The 21,170-nt window shown below is 36.3% G+C and overlaps 2 protein-coding genes, 1 long non-coding RNA gene and 1 other non-coding gene across 6 annotated transcripts; all 4 read left to right on the top strand.

Moving 5' to 3' along the window:
- Positions 1 to 1,374: 1,374 nt before the first annotated feature.
- Positions 1,375 to 7,777, top strand: LOC125214464 (transcriptional corepressor LEUNIG_HOMOLOG-like). 3 transcript variants are annotated; one of them, XM_048115503.1, is made up of 19 exons: positions 1,375 to 1,503; positions 1,597 to 1,762; positions 1,997 to 2,087; positions 2,294 to 2,391; positions 2,552 to 2,661; positions 2,772 to 3,058; positions 3,155 to 3,230; positions 3,318 to 3,426; positions 3,712 to 3,761; positions 3,852 to 4,100; positions 4,974 to 5,048; positions 5,251 to 5,472; positions 5,652 to 5,790; positions 5,880 to 5,986; positions 6,147 to 6,296; positions 6,535 to 6,690; positions 6,794 to 6,913; positions 7,005 to 7,202; positions 7,325 to 7,777. In XM_048115503.1, the coding sequence occupies exons 3-19, from the start codon at positions 2,056 to 2,058 to the stop codon at positions 7,466 to 7,468; spliced, it is 2,322 nt and encodes a 773-aa protein (XP_047971460.1). In that variant the 5' UTR covers positions 1,375 to 1,503; positions 1,597 to 1,762; positions 1,997 to 2,055; the 3' UTR covers positions 7,469 to 7,777. The 3 variants fall into 3 exon arrangements, with proteins under 3 accessions (XP_047971460.1, XP_047971461.1, XP_047971459.1); XM_048115504.1 differs by adding an exon at positions 1,839 to 1,904 and having other exon boundaries at positions 1,382 to 1,762; XM_048115502.1 differs by having other exon boundaries at positions 1,382 to 1,762.
- Positions 7,778 to 10,856: 3,079 nt separating this feature from the next.
- On the top strand, positions 10,857 to 14,332 carry LOC125212738. Its single transcript, XR_007174769.1, has 2 exons — positions 10,857 to 11,562; positions 12,611 to 14,332. It is a non-coding gene; the product is annotated as an uncharacterized LOC125212738 (long non-coding RNA).
- Positions 14,333 to 15,459: 1,127 nt separating this feature from the next.
- On the top strand, positions 15,460 to 15,532 carry TRNAA-AGC. The gene has a single exon. It is a non-coding gene; the product is annotated as a tRNA-Ala (tRNA).
- A 138-nt stretch (positions 15,533 to 15,670) lies between these two features.
- On the top strand, positions 15,671 to 18,977 carry LOC125213439 (formate--tetrahydrofolate ligase). Its single transcript, XM_048113990.1, has 5 exons — positions 15,671 to 15,924; positions 16,166 to 16,315; positions 16,566 to 17,741; positions 17,849 to 17,995; positions 18,475 to 18,977. Exons 1-5 carry the CDS (start codon positions 15,769 to 15,771, stop codon positions 18,748 to 18,750), a joined length of 1,905 nt encoding a protein of 634 aa, XP_047969947.1. The 5' UTR covers positions 15,671 to 15,768; the 3' UTR covers positions 18,751 to 18,977.
- Positions 18,978 to 21,170: the final 2,193 nt, after the last annotated feature.

Below are 21,170 nucleotides of genomic sequence, written 5' to 3' on the forward strand. Positions count from 1 at the left end.
TTTAAATTATTTTTTGTTTTTATACTCACATTTTCATTTTTGTTATGCATTCTCCTTCATTTTTTAAAATTATGTTTATGTTCGAATGTGTTTTTTTTTTTTAATTCTGTACTAACATTTTAATTTTTGTTACATTATGTAGTGATTAGTTTTTTTTAGTTAGTTAATTATTTGCACTCCTACAAACATTTTCGTTTCTGTAATGTAGTACTACAGTAATTAATTTATTTAGTTAGGTAAAAATTTGCACTAATATTTTATTTTATAGACATTAAGATTGTTTATTGCACTTTAATCATTTTGATTTTCCCTATTATGTTTGTTATTTTATTTATTTTAATTGCTTTATTTATACTCTATTATTTTTATCATTTTATTGCTTTAATTTTTTAATATGAAATTCTTATTTTTAACATTTTAGGTAATAATCCCCCTGCCCCATTTTAAGATTCTCACTTGAGTTTGGCACGCGTTTTAAAAAATGTAAAGAAAAATTGATAAAAAAAGATAGTGGAGTGTGAGGCTCATTTTTACATAGTATTAATTTTATGATAAAATGTGATTGAAATAAGGTTAGTGGAATGTGAGACCTATTATCATTTATGGAATATTCTAACCGAAACTCTTAATATGGGACGAACTAAAATGATAAATCGGAACTTCTAAAGTGGGCCGTAGGAAATATTGTTAGTACAACTCATACTTCATATAAAAAAGTGCTTACTATTTAAATTATTTTTATATTCAATATTATTTTATTTATATTATAATTATTTATCGTATAATTCGTACCCCAGATCAAAATCTCTGAATACGCCGCTGCAAATTCAACTAAACCAATGCATCACACCCAATTCTATTGTATACATAAGAGCCACCAAGTCATTTATCAAAATTCCATCCAGACTCAAAAATTAATTATTAGTTCATCTACAAAATTTGACCTTAAAAGAGAATAACTAGTTATATTTATAACATTCCAAATTTCCAGATGTGAACATATTTCGAGTGAAAAAAGAATCCAAGCCTCGGAGTCCCACACTACTTACACCCGAGCCACTTGGGTCAGAAGAAACGAGGCAACATAATATATTTAATTCAACACTCTTGCTTCCATTCCAGCTCAGCATTTACAGTGATACCCGCGTCGCAATCAAGATGCTTAAACATCGAACATCTCTCCCCAGCAGGTCAGCAGTGGTCCCACGTGTGTAAACTCCACTGCCACTTCACTAACATTAAAGATGCTCGACATATAACGCGTTCACATTCCTACTCCTCCGAGCCTCCCATTTAACGGAGTCCCCACAACGAGCCTCCAGCCGAGCCTCCGCACCTTTATAACCCCCGCATTTGATTCCCCCTCCCAAAGCTCAGGCTCAGATCCCAACCGCTTTCCAGCTAATTTTTTTCTTTCCCGTAGCCGATTTTTTTTCTCTCATCACTCTTTTAGTCAGCTATGTTTCCTTCTTCGCACTGGACTTCATGAACTATAAAATTTCTGTAATCCTGCTAACTTTTTTGTGTTTTATCTGATTTTAGAATCATCTAGTGCTTTTGGAACGAGGTATTAAAATTTAAATTGTTGTTGAGAAGCATGAAATTGAGAGGCGTACAATTTTCGGAGTGTTTGAGTGAGCAAGGTGAAGCTTGATTGACTGATATCGCGATTGTTTTGAGATTCGGAATTCTGGTGATTCGAGGGACTAGTTTTGATGAGATTGGAAGCGTCTGCGGTTTTGTGAAGTGAATTCGGAAATAAGTATGCCAACTTGACCATTTTTGTTTATTTGAGATCTTATTGGACTGGATTCCTGTTAATTGTGATGTAAATTTAGTTTGAAGTCGAGTTCTGATCGGGATCTTTCATGGATCGTAATTGCTGGGTTTGATCTCTCTAATTTGTGAGTTTGGGCGCAGAATTAGGGTTTCTAGTTCCTGTGATTGTTTCTACTGTTTTGAGTTAACGGGTTTGCTGATTAAATTGTATTTGCAGGTGTACTTGATTAAGGTATATTCGAGGAGTCAATTCTCCGAGGGAATTAAAATAAAATCATGGCTCAAAGTAACTGGGAAGCTGATAAAATGTAAGGATTGTTGTTGTTCATACATTATCTCCTTTATTCCCATTTATTGTTCTTTCCAACGGTAGCATTATCGCTTGATTTACAGGCTCCGTTGCTCTGTTTTATGCTCATTATTTTGCCTGCTGAAATGGACTTTCAGCTTCAAAATATGTTATTGCTAGTAAGCACCGGTGATAAGACTCACACTTCCTATAATATTTTGACAGGCTCGATGTATACATTCATGACTATTTATTGAAAAGAAAACTGCATGATTCTGCAAAAGCTTTCATGACAGAAGGAAAAGTTGCTACAGATCCCGTGGGTAAGGATATGTTAGCTATTTGTTGGATAAGAATCTTTTTGTTGATTCTTGACCTTATGCAACTGCATTATTTTCGTGTTGCTTGCGTTGGACTCCTCATTTTAGAGATATGGAATAGTGGATGTTATCTTCCTTTCTAACAACTAGGTTTTGTTTTTAGCTATTGATGCCCCAGGAGGATTTCTTTTTGAATGGTGGTCTGTTTTCTGGGACATTTTCATTGCAAGGACAAACGAGAAGCATTCTGAACCAGCTGCAGCTTACATAGAGGTTTGTCAAAATTTGCAGCTCTTATTCAGTTTCGTTATGAACTTGCACCATGTTGCTTGTGTGAAGTGCACCATTTAAGAGATTCTTGTAATTTTTTCAACTAAACATAGACTCAACAATTTAAACAAAGAGAGCAACAACAGCAGCTTCACATGCAGCAGTTGCAACTCATGCAGCAACGCACTGCCCAGTTACAGAGAAGGGATCCTAATCATCAACCGCTTGGTGGTCCCATGAATTCTGATGGGATGATGGGCCAGCCATCTGCCAGTGTATTGGCCATGAAGATGTATGAAGAACGGATGAAGCATCCTCACCCCATGGATTCAGAGACATCTCCAGGCCTCATTGAGGCTAATAGGATGGCACTTCTTAAATCAGCTTCTGGTCAGCAAGGGTAAAACTGATACAGCCAAATTCAACACCAGTGAATTTGAAGTTATTATATTGTTTTTAAATTAACAATTAGTTTCTTTTCCTATGGTTGATGCAGGCAGTTGATACAAGGCAACTCTGGGTGTATGTCTGCAGCCTTGCAGCAAATGCAAGGACGGCCTCAACTGGCTACTGTATGTACCAAAACCATATTTATTGTTTGATGCTTAGTTTTGCTCTGTTGTATTAAGAGAACAAATATGTAATCTTGTCTTGTTTAGGACAATAAAGGGGAAGTTAACTTGGGCGCAACACAAAAATCTTTGCCTATGGACCCATCATCAATTTATGGGCAGGTTCTCCAGTCAAAGTCTGGATTGGGTGGTGCAGGTATCATTACTGACCTCCCCAAATATCCTTTTTTTTTATCTTAGTGTTTCATGAAGTAGTTCATGTAATCTCTTTTTCCATGCCAATGACAAGCTCTTGTAAAATGTAAGCAGTATGTACATTGAGTATTTGTTATAACATCTTGAAAGGGAATGAGCTGCTCCTGCCATTTTCCTTTCTGGCATATTAGGATTGCTTTAAGCTCCATCTGGCATCAAAGTTTATGTTGCTCAAAATTATATGCAAATGTTCTCTTGCTCTTTCTTAATCTTTTTACTGTGTCAGGATTAAATCAAGGAGTCACTGGTCTTCCACTGAAGGGTTGGCCTTTGACAGTGAGTTTGCTGTGCTTTATTTGTATTCTGTTCTTTTGATGAAGAACCTATAGGAATCTCCTGAGCTCTGATGCTTACAATATCACACAGGGAATTGATCAATTACGGCCAAGTTTGGGTTTGCAAGTGCAAAAACCCAACCTGTCCACCCAAAACCAGTTCCTTTTGGCATCACAACAGCAGCAAGCCCTTGCACAGGCCCAGGCACAGGGGAATCTTGGAAATTCGCCTAACTATGGATTTGGAGGAGTGCCAAGGGGAAATTTTAATGCCAAAGATGGTCAACCTCCAAGAAATGATGGATCTATTTGCTCCCCTGTGCAGTCCAATTCACCTAAGGTTGTTACCGTCTCAGAAATTCTAAATAGCACAATTTGACGTTTGAACCTTCATCATGCTAGATTTTCAATTTTTTTGTTTTAGCATTTGAAACTGCTGTGGGACTCTGGAAATCATTTTCTAAATCAAGCCTGAATATGTACCAATGGGAAAACCATCAATCTAGGTGGAATTCTAGAAACCATATACAGTGCTAGCTCACAGTAGTTTTGGTCCCTCACTTAGATTTTTTGGTATTATGTGAAGTCGTGAAGTATTAACTCTATCTTTAATTTTCTAGTTTGGCTGAGGGTACCCTGTGGGTGGGTGAGTTCGGATGGGATTGTTGGGTGTAAATTATTTTGCTTAGTATACTAGTAATTTTTAGTTAAAAGTGTACCTTTTTCACTTGTAACACAAGAATTGTTTTTGTAAACTAATATCTGCACTTGTGATGATAGAATATTCTGAGGTTTGATGAGTATATGTTATGTCTCTATAGTTTCAGCTAAAGAATAGGGTTTTGCTTGTAAAGCATGCTGCCAACACAGCTTTGAAAGGGGGTTAAATCGTCTTCTCCTTTTCCGGCTTTTTGGTTATATTGATTTTAACAACCAGCTGCTAGCCTTACCATTCAATGACGGGATTAATGGATATATGTTACTTAAGATGATTAGGTTTTTGTCTTATTAGATTTTTCTACTTCATACTAATAAATCATTATACTTACTAGGAGTCTAGGACGATGGGATATGCTGATTTGAATAGAGTTTTAAACTGCTAAGTTAAGATGTGCTATCTACAATCAGAATAATACAATTGACTCCCTTTATGATTAGTGGCATATAGTATAAGTTTTTGTACGTGGAAAATAATATTCCTTATTCTGAGCAGCTGAAAATGGGCCAAATGCAGCAGTCGTCCTCACAACAACAGGATCAGTTGCAGCAGCAGCAGCAATTGCAGCAGGTTAGTTAATTCTAGGGTACATGTTGACAGTATTTAGTTATCTGAATGGTGCTGATTTTCAGTTATGGCAATTCATATGCGTAATCTGTCTGTTATTTGTTTTAATTGTTCCTATGGCGCATGTACATCTATCCTTCTTCCCTGACGATCCCCTGAATTTTATCATACATAATAAAATGATGATCACTTTGTCGTGAAACAGAATAATAGGAAAAGGAAACAACACTCTTCATCTGGACCTGCCAATAGCACAGGTACTGGAAATACGGTAGGCCCCTCCCCAGGTTCACCACAATCAACGCATACACCCGGTGATGGGATGACCACAGCCAGCAGCCTGCACAATGTTAATAGTGTTTCAAAGAGTATGATGATGTATGGTGGAGATGGAGCTGGTGGAATCGCATCATCTACAAATCAGCTTGTGAGACCTAGTTTTGTCATTAATTATTGATTTTATTTTGAATTTCATTTTCACCTAACCAAGTATTTATTTGTATTTCAATTTTTATTGTTTTAGGAGCATTCAATGTGGAGTTCACAATCTGTGTAAGATTGAGTCTTCATACTAATACATTGGGTTTTTTATTTTATTTTTCACAGGATGATTTGGAGAATTTTGGTGACGTTGGTTCCCTTGAAGATAATGTAGAATCCTTCTTGTCTCATGATGGGGGCGATGGTAATATGTATGGCTCTTTAAAACAAAATCTTACTGAGCATAAAACAGAGACTTCTAAAGGTGGGATATGATATCTAGGCATGTTGCCTTCCACTGCTTCATACAGCTTCTATTGCTATAACTTGCACTCATAATTTTTCCTATTTAAGGTTTTTCATTTGGAGAAGTTGGTTGCATTCGAACAAGAAATAAAGTAACTTGCTGCCATTTTTCTTCGGATGGGAAACTGTTGGCAAGTGCCGGGCACGACAAGAAGGTGGGGTGACTAAGCTCTCAGATATTGTGTTTCAGTAAATTGGACGTGTTCCATGTCATTATACGTGCTGTTTGCATTTGTTTGCCTAAGCTATTTATCATGTGGTTTAGTTACATTGTTCCCCAACTTTTCTACTCACTTCTCTTGGTCCTTGGACTAGGCTGTTCTTTGGAATATGGATACATTACAAACAGAGAGCACCCCAGAAGAACACCAGTACTTAATTACTGATGTTCGCTTCCGGCCAAATTCTACTCAACTTGCTACAGCTTCATTTGACAAGTCCGTTAGATTGTGGGATGCGGCTAATGTAATTACTTCTTCCCTTCACTTTGATAATTTTTAAATTGTTGATAGCTGGCAAAAAACTATTGAAGCATGTGCCTGCTCACCTACAAGGCACATTCTAATCATAACTTATTCATTTATGTAGTATTATGTAGTTGAACATAGAAAAAAAACCTACATTCTGATTCTGATCTGGATTATATACCGAAGTCATATCTGTTGATTGAGGCACTTACTCTGTTTAATTTATCTTTGCACAGCCAAGCTATTGTCTTCAAGCTTACACCGGGCATAGTTCCCATGTCATGTCCCTCGACTTCCATCCTAAGAAGAATGATCTTTTTTGTTTCTGTGATAGTTCAAATGAGATACGTTATTGGAGTATTAACCCATTCACCTGCACTCGCATGTCGAAGGTTGGGAATCTAACTCCTATCTTTTGTTTATAAATATCTATATCCCCATTAGTTTCAGTTTCATAAGTTGTAATTTTGAATATATTTTCTTGTCTGCATGCAGCAAGTAGGAAGTGCACAAGTGAGGTTTCAACCTATAACTGGACATCTACTGGCAGCTGCTTCAGACAAGGTGGTTTCCATCTTTGACGTGGAAAACGACAGGCAGACACATTCATTCCAGGTTTCTTGCTTGCTATTGACATCTTGGGTTTGGGCCTAAGGTTGAGCAATGCAATTTATATGTCATCTTATAACTTTTGGTGATTCATTAGGGACATTCTGGTGTTGTCAACTATCTTTGCTGGGATCTCAACGGTGAGCTGTTGGCTTCTGTCAGTGAGGACAGCATTAAAGTTTGGTCATTAGCCTCGGGAGATTGCATACATGAGCTCAATTCTAATGGAAACCAATTTCATTCTTGTGTATTCCATCCAAGTTATTCTGCTCTCTTGGTGATTGGAGGACTACGGGTAGCCAACTCTCTCTCTCATACACCCACACACACACACAAATTCAAGCCGGACTCAAGCACATATATACATCATCTTGCCTACTTCGGTTGGTCTAATATGCTGTTTCCCTTCATTTGTAGGCTTTGGAGTTGTGGAACATGGTAGAGAACAAGAGCATGACGGTTCCTGCACACGAGAATATAATTGCTTCTCTGGCACAGTCACCTCTGACAGGAATGGTTGCCTCAGCTAGCCATGACAGTTCTGTTAAGCTGTGGAAATAACACTGGATGATTTTCCTGTAGCAGACGAAGTCGTTGATGGACTTTCTTGTGAGATCCATGGTCTCTCTGGGAAGTTTCTGCGTCAGTTAGTATCAATATTGGAATGCCACTTTTTACTTGATATACATATATACACCGAGTTAGGGAAGCCGCGGGTCATCCAGATTGCTGCGGAGCTATAAGCGGGAACGGGCAGAATACATTCATCAAACATCCTTCTCCACTCCAACTTATTTAACTAGTAAAACCACTAACGAGTTTGTGCCAACTGCTGAAAATGAAAATGTGCAGGTCCTCTTGTTACTATTATTGCGGATTAAAACTTGTGTTGTCCAATGTGGTGGCATTTGGTATGCCGGACAAGATAATATTGAGATAGATGGTACTTTTCACTATTTTCGTAGTACTGCCTTTTTACCATTTTCCCATCTTTTTTTACCTCAATGGCTGTTAACTTTATTTAATTTGCTCTTATCTCACGTTATCTATGATTTGTCTATATTCTCTCTTTCCTCAATGGCTATTTTTATACATGCACTTTATTAATTTCTCTCTTATCTCACTTTATCTATGATTTGTCTTATTCCCTCTTTCTTAAATTTGATTCTCTCATTTCTCTCTCGTAATTTCTTCCATGCATTCATTTTTTATTAGATTAATTTTGTCTTATCACAAATATATCAATAAAATTAGTCTTATTTTACAAATTTTTATATACATGTAGGGATGTCAATTGGGCTAACCCGCTCGGGTTCGGGTCAACCCACTCGGTTTGTCGGACTATTTAGGTGTGGGTTATTCGGGCTTCTCATTAAAATCATCTTAAAACTTTAAATTTACGTAACTCTCTTGATTTAAATTATTTTTTCGCAAAAAATATATCAAATTAAAGATAATTTTATAAGGATTCCAACGAGATCTCAATTGCATATGTTCTGACGACGTTCGAATGATGAAATTTGATATTTTTTATAACATGTGACATTGAATTGTAATTAAATTTAAAACATAAAAGTAAATTTGTAATGTAACACAATTTTCGCCATTTATATTGGCTAGTGTTAACCCACGTGCGATGCACGAAGGAATATTTTTTTGTCATACGATTTTAAATTGTTAATCGATTAATTAAAATAAGAAACAATATAATTATATAAGATTTAAATAGAAAAATATACTACTATATAGTATATAATAAAAATTCAATAAATATATACTCCTCAATTCATTTTACACCTAAAGACATTAAATTAAACAAATTTAAAATGGAATTAAGACAAACACAATTATTTGGACAATGATAAAGAGACTATATTAAGTGTTGACATTTTTGAAAAATATGTTTAAAACAATCCTTCATATTTCTCTACTAAAATAATAAATTGTGTAAAGATGAAGATAAATATTATGTATGTTTGAGTTAAGGATGTTACAATTCTTCCCTATCTAAGAACCGTAAGAAATATTGGAATAAAATTCTGGAACCATATCACGCGGTACGCTAACTATTGTAATCAAAGAAAAAAACCAAAAATAAATGAAATGGAAATTACAATAAAAATTAGTCAAGAAAAACCCTCTTTCCGCAAGACAAATTACATCACGGTTAGTGCTCTCGAATTGACGTATTTTCCTCAAAGATGAAACGACTTCCTCCTAACGTATATAACATCTCAAACCTGCTAGGCACCTATAAACTTGATGGGGCTCCAAAATCGAGCAAAACAGTGTTCCTACAATGTGCAATATATTGTTGAGAGCTTGAGAGAGAATGAAGAATGTTTTGTTAGTGTGTATTTCATCCACAACTCTATGCCTTTTATAGGTACAAAATTAGTACATGAGAGATCATGGAATTAAAACATCATAAATTATAAAATCAAGACAATATAGGTTACAAAATTTGTTAAAGGCTCATTATTCTATTTAAATATTTGTAACCACCAATGAGTCATTGTAGTGCTTTAAGAATGAATCAAATGCTCATGAAAATATCTAAATAAATATTCATGAGAGTTACTTAAAATATTCAAATTGGTCCCAATCTTATAAATATTTTAGAATAAGGACAAAACATATAAATATTTCAAAACAAATGCCAAAACTCGTCTTTTATATATGTATAGATAGATTAACATAATTAACATTTTTCTCTTTATCTTTCATAATTCACATGATATTTTTTATTTGTTATGATAATAATATGACTTTCAGCATAATATTTTTCATTTATTAATCCAATAGTTAATATTTGTGGTTGGATAGTTAAATATACATTATAAACAATACAAAATTTAGTGAATTGATAAAAAAAATCATTATAAAAACAAGCCGAAATGTTAATAATTAAAAGCCAATAGTTTTAACAAATAAGTTCAAAACAATCCTCTCTTGCCATTTCACTACTCCACTGTCTCTCTACTATGCGAGATTCAAAGTATCCAAACTCTCAACCTCCTTTCAAACCCTACCAAAATCATAAAATAATCACCAACATTATTTATTCCATGACGATACAATGGTAGTGGAGCATTAGACAAATAGATATCATGTGATTGAAATAAAAAATTGGTGATCGTATTATCAACTCATCATCAAATAGGACTTTAGTTCCTATCACATTATCTAAACCTTTTCGATTACATCAAAGTGATGGCCATTTTAACTCAATATTGTTTTGAATTTGATCTATTCTATTTTATTTTTCATGCTAATATGAATGCATGGTTAAACTATATCTGAATCCGACGGTTTCAATTATGAAACTGTAAATCTCTCATGAGCTACAATGTGAAAAATTGATTCCATATCGATAAATAACAAACCAAAACCATCCCAAACCTGTAACTAGAACCATTGGCAGACAAAAGATGGACCAATAACGGGATCAAGCCCCAAATATACCAAGTTCAAAATTTTCTATTTTTGTTCATATAATATTATCAATTTTTGTTCATATAATATTATCAACTTTTAGGTATTTTGTGCGAATCGTTGTCCAGAAGGCCCCCTATAACACAACGAAAACTTAAAATTGAGAATATACAGTCCCTACTAAAATATTGTTCCGCGTCGCCCCATGCTTGGAACTGAAGCTGTCAGTTATTGGTTCAAAAAGGAAAGTGATTTTCGTTGTCACCGAAATATACTGAAATTATTATTGTAGAATCCCAAACTTAAACGACAAGAATATGAACATACTACTAATAATTTTAACCGAGTGTATTTGACAAAATTGGATTAAAATCAAAAGTGATTTTTCTTGTGGAGGCTATTACGACCCCGCTTTCCTTAAAACCGAATCCCTTGGCTCAAATGAAATTAATAGCTAGAGATGTGAATCGAGTCCGTTTATAGAGTTTCGAATCAATTCTATTGTATGGTGTGATTGAAATTTTATTAGGTTAATAATTATGAATATAGAGTTGCATTCACGTCGCTTTCAGCAAACGCTAATCACCATGTGAATATTTTTAGTGAATAAAAAAAAGAAAAAAGAAAAAAGAGTAGAATTCGCGGAGACATCATCAATGGAGCCACCCATCCTCCTTTCAATTCCGGCATTCGGCGTCGCCTCCTCTTTCTCCTCACTCCGCCGCTCCTACGTCTGCTACAACTGCAATTACCCCTTCCATATTTCCCCTACAGCCGCCGCGATCGCAGAGTCAGACACATCATCATCCTCCGCCCTCCCCTCTTCCTTCCGCTGCCCTCGCTGCCACCTCCGCCACCTCATCTCGCACCACACAATCTGCGCAGCGCCTCATCCTCCCCCTCCCGCCCGCCCTACGCGGCGGCGCAAGGACGATCCTCCTCCTGCTATCATCAGTAGCGCTACTTCAGCAGCTCCGTCGACGCAGCCGTGCTCAATTTGCCTGGAGGATTTCGATATTAGCTCCGATGCAGCTAGCGTGACGCCGTGCAAGCATTATTTTCACAAAAATTGTCTCGCGCCATGGCTCCGGAGGAAGAAGAATTGCCCAATGTGCCGCCGCGAATTGCCATACAAAATTAGAAGGTTTCGGAGATGGGCATCAGTGATCGCGCGCGATGCGGACGGAGATACCTTGATGAGAGACGCGTGAGCTCTTTTGGTAAGTGTTTATGAGCCATCTGTGGCATTTAAATTGCTTGCATGTCCGTGTGTGTGCTTGTTCATAATTTGATCATGTTGTTCTTTGCATTTGTTGTGAGATAGTATTATATGTTGCTTCTCTACTTCGTTTCATTATTCATGTGAGTATTTGTGCATGATTCTGTCGTTTTATTATTCATATGTGTTTGGTGAATTATCGCTCCTCTAGGAAACTGTAGAATGCATTTTGTATGTGTTGTTAAATTGACTCTCCAATGGTCTTCTACATTGGTATATAGGAAAAATTCGAATTCAGGGTGGATATGGAAAAAAGGTTCCCTAAAAGGAACCTTTATTTTGCATTATGTAAATGGGAAAAACGTGTGTGTTTAATAGATTGGTCAAGACAATTGGGTTATGTAATGACGTGTTGGTAATTTTCATTCAAAATCAAGTGGCGCACCGCCATTTTCCCTCTTCGTCGGCTTGCCACAGAAGTTGAGAAGCATCAGCATGGTTATGAGGCAGAGCAGCAGGGCCTTCGAATTGAAGCCCTGCTTGGTCGGCAGCTGTGGAGGGATCATCGATTAAGGAGTCTGGCATGGATAGGAGATGGATTGGTTGTTGATTTTTGGGATTAATTTCTGTCAAGATATAACAGGGCATTTCATTTGTGGTGTGAACATGCCAATTGTAGGATCATCTTTAAGCAAACATAGCAAAGTTTATTTGCTGTGCCGTACTGGGTTGATAAGTCTCAGTTTTCTATATCAAATGTGGTAATTATGCTTCATAAGTCATAATGAGCTTTTTCTTCTGTAGTGTAACGAGCAAAAGCAAAATAAAAGTTACTTACTACAACTCTAGCCGAATAATTTTGTAATAGCATTGTTTTTCAATGCTTGTTTCTTTCTGCTTTTGTACAAAATAGAAGTAGCCAGTTTTGACTTGTAGTAATTTTTTACTGACTGCTTGTTTTGATGCCTTTCATGCAATTTTCAATTTTTATCCAGGATTCCAGGCACAAGTAGAGATGCTCATCTGTTTCTTATCAACTTGCCTTGCAGATAACTGTAAAAGCAGTCTTGTGCAAATATATTGGAGCTGTTCTTCTAGAGCTTGCTGTCATGGTCGGGGACAGCATCTTTTGTACAGAGTTTGTCTTTTTACTTTTTAGTTAATCTTTTGCAAAGTTAGTGCTGGAGCAGGGATGGAATGGACCAACAGGTAGAAAGGCAAGAGGTTTTCTTAGAAGAAATTTAGAAAATTAAAAGGAATAATTCCTATAGAATTTTTGGTGTCTCCTATCATTTAGTGAGGGGATGGATATGGTTTCGTTTCATTTCACAAACAGGGTTAGAAAAGGAGTTGGTAGAATGGGATGGAATAAATAGTATTTTGTATTTAAGTTTCATTCTTATATTTATTAATAAATGAAATTTTGATTGGAGGAACACAGAGCATTCTTTCCATTGCAATGTTAGGAATTAACTTTTACATGTATGGCAAAAGTAAGTGAGATTTTTGTTCAATCTATTGAAAAAATGATGAAAACTATGAAAAATAAAATTCTGATAGTATAAGTTTTGAGGAAATTACAATCTTACGGGCAATACATCTTCCCCTGGTTGCCTGCTATGGAGGTAAGTACTTCTTTTACCCTACAAAAATGATATATAGTCACATAGGATAATCTTGTTGATTTTTATTTCCAATGCTTACTGCCTGTATTTCTGTTATGTATAGCATGTTTGCAACAGTTCTAAGCGTATAACACAGCATCTTATTCATATATCAATACTAAAATTCTTCAGATAATTATTTTTATTTTGATTCCTCATGTTGGTATAAATTCTGTTATTGGTGTCCATTTTCGCAATATCAACATAGCTGACCCTGAATTCATAGCACCTTGGTATGGCGCTAGAAATTGAAGAAGATGTAAAGATTATTGTATTTTCTTTCAGTATGCTGCAAGACTCAACAACCTTGTTGAGGTTTTGATGTTCATTAGTTCGGTATTACATAAAACTTTTGTCCTATACTATTGTATTTTGTGGTTGCTCATTATCTTGGCTATGTAATGACAGTGGTAGTATATGAGGACATCAAAACTGATGAAAACTATGAAAAGTAAAATTTTGGTATAAGTTTTGAGAAAATTACAATCTTACTGTCAGTAGATCTTCTCCTAGTTGCCTGCTATGTTGGAGGTAAGTTCTTTTACCCTACAATAATGATATAAAGTCACATAGGAAAATCTTTATGATTTCTATTTCCAATGCTTACTGCCTGTTTCTGTGTTATGTGTAGCATGTTTACAACAGTTCTAAGCATATATCAGAGCATCTTATTCTTATATCAAGACTGTAATCCTTAAGATCATTATTTTATTTAGATTCCTCATGTTGATTTCTGCTATTGGCATTCCGTGTTCGTTTGCCCAATCCCCAATATCAGCATAGCTTATCCATGGATTCATAGTATCTTGGCACGGCGCTAGACATGGAAGAAGATGTAAAGATTATTGTGTTTTCTTTCAGTGTGTCTTCCTTCCTCTTTCTGGAAGTGAGTCCGATTTGAGCATGCAAAGCAGTGTTCAACAACCTTGTTGAAGTTTTGATCTTCACCAGTTCAGTATCACATAAACTTTTGTCCTATACCATTGATGTCTGTGTTGGCTCATTATCTTAGACTTAGCTACTATGTAATGACAACAGCGGTATTATATGAATACATCAAAAACCAGTACTGCCATAGTAACTGATGTTTCCCTGTGGCTTTGTTTATTTTGCATGCGATAGTTTATGTTATGCAGTCAATATTATGGAAATGCTTAATGAGGAAAGAAGGGTAGGAATTTGGGCCGGATGCATATTCCTAATCCTACCCATCTTTTCTTTCCTTAAGATGATGATATAGCATGATTCTAAAGTTTTGGCTGCAGTTGGTATGGAAGGATGAGCAAACATTTAACCTTCTTGAACTAGGTATGCACTCTCCAGCCATTGTAGTGCCCCTGTCATTGATACATTGTCTCTGATATATGTGGAAATCTTGGATGAAGATTAACAGACAGAAGCTCAGAGTTAAAAGTGGTTCTATCAAACTCACATTGTTGAGAAACTTATTTGATAAGTCGCAAACGATTTCTTGTTAAGAAACTTTTGATAAGTCACGAACATTTTCTTGTTAAGAAACTCGTGTTTGTTCTTTGCTGGTTGTTCGTTTTATGGTCGTAAGTGACTTGGGGGGATAGGTGTAGATAGTGAAGGATTTGATAGGCTGTGGTTTTTGTTGTTAGCTTGCTGCATTTTGTTCTCCTCCTTTTGCTTGTATTTTGTGGAATACTCTGCCTCCTGCTCACCATTATGTGATTTTGAGCATTTTCATTAAACATAACTATTGCTAACATTGGCAAAGGAAACTCAAGCCTGTATATATTCGTATTTTTATCTGTTTCACTCAGTTTGGATTTAAATAATGTACTCCACTGTTTTACGCATCTTGAATCTTGGTTGCATTTTTTGTAGTGGTGATATATTCTAGGATATTACTTATGAGTAAGGAGTAAGGACTTCTAGATATAGGTCACAGATCTATTAAAAAATTTAAATCAGCTGATCGGAGTATGATTTATAATGTGATATAAACGATAAATTTATCTGACACACAGCTAAATTAATAAAAACAGATCTATATGACCTCCCTAATAAATAATTAAATAGTTTTCATAAATAAAATCCATCCCCCCACACCCATATTTCTTAACAAATCAAATCCAAAAAACCGTTATGCTATTTCTTTCCTATTAACCGTTAAATTCTTCCATAATCCAATTCAGCATTCTCATTATGTAGAAGCAAAATTCAAATGCATAAGTGAACAAAAAAACCAGATTAAATAAGGTCAACATGGGGATGTAGCTCAGATGGTAGAGCGCTCGCTTAGCATGCGAGAGGTACGGGGATCGATACCCCGCATCTCCATTTTTTCTTCTTCCTAGCCACACGTGGCGGACAATCATTCGTCGATACCGCATCTTCAAATCCCTTATTTTCATTTTTCAATTTTATATTCCTAAGCGAGCGTGGCAGATGTTCATTAGCTGAAAATGAACACTCATCCCAATTTATCGCAAAACACACATCCCAATTTATTGCGAGTTGATAACACCAATTCAATCATTCAATTTCGCCCCGATAGAGTGAGAGTCAGAGACAGAATGGGAAAGACAACAAGGAAACTCGAAGTCGTCTCGCCGGTCCCGGCCGATATCGACATAGCCAACTCCATCGAGCCTCTTCACATCTCCGAGATCGCTCAGGATCTCAATCTCAGCCCGCAGCATTACGATTTGTATGGAAAATACAAGGCTAAGGTAATTAAATTCTCTGTGTGTGTGATCGCGATTTTAATCATCTACTCTTTTGTAGACATGATCGGTATTAGGTTAATCTAGCTTACACAGAGGTGCCTGTGCGTGTGTGGTGTGTGATTAATCTTAGCTGGCAGTGTCTATTTGTGCTCTTCTGTAGCTTTCGCGACTCGCCTAATTTATGGATGCTTTAGATCCCTTCCTGTGCTTTGGAAATGGTTGAGCTAATCAGTTTAGAATGTAGGTGCTGCTGTCGGCGCTGGATGAACATGGAGGAAATGGAGACGGTTATTATGTGGTTGTTGGGGGAATCACTCCGACGCCTCTGGGTGAAGGCAAGTCCACTACTACCGTTGGTCTCTGTCAGGCACTCGGAGCTTTTCTCGATAAAAAGGTATCGTTGTCTAACAGTTTACATTTGATTTCATCTGTTTTTAATAGATTCGCTAGCTAGCTTGGTTGTTTTCCACTGTTTCACCTTAGTAGAGGAATTATAGTGACTTGTGAGATGAGTGGGATAATACTGGCCCTAAAATGATTTGCCGTTTGACATAATTACCATGTGAAATCTAATGTGAAATGATTTAATTAACATCAAATGTAAAGAGTTTTTGCTTTCTTATTTGTTATGTTTGGTTTTGTAGGTGGTCACATGCCTACGTCAGCCCTCACAAGGACCTACATTTGGGATCAAAGGGGGTGCGGCGGGTGGAGGCTATAGCCAAGTGATTCCGATGGATGAATTCAATCTTCATATGACAGGGGACATCCATGCAATAACGGCTTCAAATAACCTTCTTGCTGCTGCCATTGATACTAGAATATTCCATGAATCGTCTCAATCTGATAAAGCTCTTTTTAACCGCCTATGTCCACCGAATAAAGAGGGGAAACGGAGCTTCAACGATATCATGCTTAGGCGGCTGAAAAAGCTAGGCATCTCAAAAACTGTGCCTGAAGAGCTTACCCAAGAAGAAGTTAAAAAGTTTGCCAGGCTTGATATAGATCCTGAATCCATTACATGGCGAAGAGTTATGGATGTGAACGACCGTTTCTTGAGGAAAATTACTGTTGGTCAGGGCCCTGAAGAGAAAGGTATGGTAAGAGAGACAGGGTTTGACATCTCAGTTGCTAGTGAAATTATGGCAGTCTTGGCTCTCACAACTTCCCTATCTGATATGAGGGAGAGGCTTGGTAAAATGGTAATTGGGAATAGCAAAGCTGGTGATCCCATCACTGCTGATGACCTTGGACTTGGAGGTGCTCTGACTGTGTTAATGAAAGATGCCATCAATCCTACACTTATGCAGACTCTGGAGGGTACCCCTGTCCTGGTTCATGCAGGTCCCTTTGCAAATATCGCCCATGGAAACTCATCAATTGTTGCAGATAAAATTGCCCTTAAGCTTGTGGGGCCAGGCGGGTTTGTGGTTACAGAAGCAGGGTTTGGTGCTGATATAGGGACTGAGAAATTCATGAATATAAAGTGTAGGTACAGTGGTTTAAAGCCTCATTGTGCAATTATCGTGGCAACCATTAGGGCGCTCAAAATGCATGGTGGAGGGCCTGCAGTGGTAGCTGGAAAGCCACTAGACCGTGCTTATGTGACCGAGAATGTGCCTCTTGTTGAAGCTGGCTGCGTTAATTTAGCACGACACATTTCAAACACAAAAGCTTATGGTGTTAATGTGGTGGTGGCTTTGAACAAGTTTTCAACTGACTCAGAGGCTGAACTCAATGCAGTCAGGAGTATGGCATTATCTGCTGGTGCTTTTGATGCGGTAATTTGTACACATCACGCCCATGGAGGGAAAGGAGCGGTTAGTTCTCTCTCTACCTTATGAATGTATATTCAGATATGCTTCTTGCTTGGATCTGCTTGTCATTTGACATAAGTGAATAAAACATTTGGCATTTGAAATTTCAGGTTGACCTTGGAATTGCAGTTCAGAAAGCCTGCGAGAATGTTACACAACCTTTAAAATTCTTGTATCCTCTGGATGCGAGTATCAAGGAGAAAATAGAGGCGATAGCAAAGTCATATGGAGCTAGTGGTGTAGAGTACTCGGAACAGGTATCGAGTCAATATAGCTTTATAAATCTTTTTCCATGTTCCTATGCTCTTTGCTTACATTTATCTAAGACATGATTGAAATATAAATGTTACCTTAGGAGAGACAATCAGAAACTAGAAAAATATCACGAATACTTAGAAATTGCTGATAGCCTGATTAGTAATGGGAAGTTTCCAGGGTTATACATGATATGCGATGAGGTAGAAAACCTCATATCATCCTGAAATTTCGCTTTCAACCATTGTAAGGTCCACCAGGAATGAATATTGGGAATTTATTTCATTTGAATAATATGAGTCAGGTTTTGGACTATATAAGCATATAATGGAGTTGCAAATGATCTGTGTTAGACTTTAATGAGTATAGGTGTAAAAAGATTTCATGATAAGTGCAACAACTGATTATAGTTGAATTTGGCCATTGAGAAACAAGGAGTAGACAGAAGCTTAGTTTTTGTTTTTTGGTTTTGGATAAATAGGCAGAGAAACAGATTGAGATGTATAGCAAACAAGGATTCAGTGGATTGCCAATCTGCATGGCGAAGACCCAATACTCATTCTCAGACAATGCTTCAGCAAAGGGAGCTCCTAGCGGGTTCGTGCTACCAATCAGAGATGTGAGAGGAAGCATTGGAGCAGGCTTCATCTATCCTTTAGTCGGAACAATGAGTACAATGCCTGGCTTACCAACCAGGCCTTGCTTTTACGATATAGATCTTGATACCGCTACTGGAAGAGTAATCGGTCTATCTTGATTTTCATTTTCCCAATAATGAGAAGGTAAAGTAGAATCTGCTGAAGATCTTCTTGTTTGATCATGCGGTGATTGTTATTTGTGAACTCTTTTCTTGTCTTTGCTTTGGTGATTCCTTGTAGCTGTTTGGCTTTGCAGTTTGCATCATCAACTTGTTCAGTTATATGACTTATATCAAGTTACTGTACTTGTTATTTTTCCCTTGGAACTCGTGATTGTTATTACTCAGTCTCAGTCAGTTGGCCTAGCATTTGTAAACTATACAGCTTGAGGCAGCTCCAACCTTGTTTTAGGGCTGCAGTCAAAACACTAACAAACTCATGCTCGGCTCGTCCACATTTTATAGGGCTCGAGCTCATGTGCTGGGGAACTTGGGATGTCGATGTGTTTCAAATTTAGTGCATGTTTGGTAGAAGTGACTGATAAATATCAAGGCCGCTCCGCCATTCTAATCTTGCCCCACGCTCGCCCTCGGGTGAAAAAAACTGTACAATGAAGGAAATTTCCCATTTCTCTCGCGCCCATCGCGACCACCTCCTTTTCCTCACTCCGCCCATTGTGACCACCTCCTTTGCCTCACGCACCACCACCCTCGCACTGCGACAGTGCTAGGGTTTATTGCGCTTGTCTCCCAACGGGATTTGATTCAGTCATTCAGCCGTCAGTCGTTTGTGGTGTTGATTTTAGGCAATTTTGCATCTCTGGAGTGGCTGGTTAGTGAAGGGAAGACTAAAGTGTAAATCTACAGACAATAAAACATCTCATTTGTTTTTTTATTTGATTTTAACTTATTTATCAAACAACAAGATAGTTTTTATTATCTTAAATATTACTACTAGTTTTTACTATTATCTTATTTATCAAATGAGCCTCATAGTTTAATTAGTATAATGAATTCCACAGTAAAATAAGTTATATACTACTGATATTTGAAAAATGACTCCTACAAATGATAGTAAATTGGAATTAAGTACCATAGGACTGAAATCAAGCACAATACTCATTTTACTTATTTAATAGCTCAATTATTTAAGCTTTTTTAAGATGATTTTTCTTAAATTATAATCAGAAGTCCAAAAACTTGATCATAAAATGATTTTTATAGTCCGAACGTACACGAATACATGATTCATAATCTCAATTGTTGATTTAATCTGAATCAATATTTTGGCATGCTAAATTGGCCGTGTATTATCCAAAATTGATTTGGAAACACTCCCATTTTTTTATAAATACATGACATGTATGTTACATATGCTTTTTATATATGATAAAATTATACAGAAATATGAAAAATGTCTAGATAAATAATGGGAAAAAAAGTTTTCTAGTGTAGGAGTGTAGGGATATAATATAGTCTTTACACGTTCAAACTCTAGCTATTTAAAAAAAAAAACAAAAAACTAACTGCTAACATAAGTCAATAACAATATTATAAAAGTAACAAGATAACAAACTATAGCCTTCTTCAAGTCCAGTCGAGGTATCCTTTCTCCGCAAGACGAGATATGCTCCGACTAGTGCTTACGGATTGATGCAACGTCCTGAAAGATGAAATGCTTCACAAATTGCACACTAAGATATAGAGAGTGGTAGAATAGATGGAATGCTTTTATTGGTGTCTTTCTCATCTCTCAAACTCACATGTTTATAAGACAAGGGAGACCACATGAAAGGTCTTAGCATTGAGGCATCTCATAAAACATTTTGATATTAGATGAAAGACCATAAGCCTTTAAAATGAAAAGCTAAACGTCTTTCCTCCTCATTTCTCACTCTTTCAAGAATGAGACCGGTTAGCTATTAATTAATTGAAGTGATATTTGTCATAAAAAATAAAAATCATAAAATTTTGGCCAAAATTTAGTATTTTCCATAAATTTTAAATTTGATATTAAAAATCACAAATTTCATGATTAATGTCAAATTTTTATAACGGGTCATTTTCCATACTCGTTAGAATTACGAGGCATATTTATCATATTAGGCTCATATTATTCAATATCGATTTTAAAAATTAGGGCAACTAGATAACACCCTTTAATGTACAATTCAATTTTCAAACTAAGCTACACATACTTTTCATCGAGCCGCATAAAATCAAATCTATAATAAAGAAAAACTATTTAAGTCGGATTGGAAAAATTACACACTTTAAAAAATTTGTGATTTTTAAGATTATTTTTAAAGTTTATTAGAATTCAAGCAAAAATTATGATTTTTAAGATAAATTATAAAGTTAATGGAGAATAATATAATTCATACAAAATTTATGATTTTTAAAAATCAATATTAATTGAATTGAATTTTTATAGTGGCGGTGAGTTTTCAACAATCGGACAAAAAAATTATTTGGGATTAAATTTAAGTATTTTGCTTTGTACTCTACTGAGTAGTATACTACTCCATATAAGAATGAAC

This window comes from Salvia hispanica, chromosome 3 (assembly GCF_023119035.1).
Source record: "Salvia hispanica cultivar TCC Black 2014 chromosome 3, UniMelb_Shisp_WGS_1.0, whole genome shotgun sequence".
NCBI classification, from domain to species: Eukaryota; Viridiplantae; Streptophyta; class Magnoliopsida; order Lamiales; family Lamiaceae; genus Salvia; species Salvia hispanica.

Coding starts and splice junctions, on each gene's coding strand:
- LOC125214464 (XM_048115503.1), top strand. CDS start 2,056: ATGGCTCAAAGTAACTGGGAAGCTGATAAAAT. Junction 2,088..2,293: donor AACTGGGAAGCTGATAAAAT/GTAAGGATTGTT, acceptor ATATTTTGACAG/GCTCGATGTATACATTCATG. Junction 6,297..6,534: donor GATTGTGGGATGCGGCTAAT/GTAATTACTTCT, acceptor ATCTTTGCACAG/CCAAGCTATTGTCTTCAAGC.
- LOC125213439 (XM_048113990.1), top strand. CDS start 15,769: ATGGGAAAGACAACAAGGAAACTCGAAGTCGTCTCGCCGGTCCCGGCC. Junction 17,742..17,848: donor CCCATGGAGGGAAAGGAGCG/GTTAGTTCTCTC, acceptor TTGAAATTTCAG/GTTGACCTTGGAATTGCAGT. Junction 17,996..18,474: donor GTGTAGAGTACTCGGAACAG/GTATCGAGTCAA, acceptor TTGGATAAATAG/GCAGAGAAACAGATTGAGAT.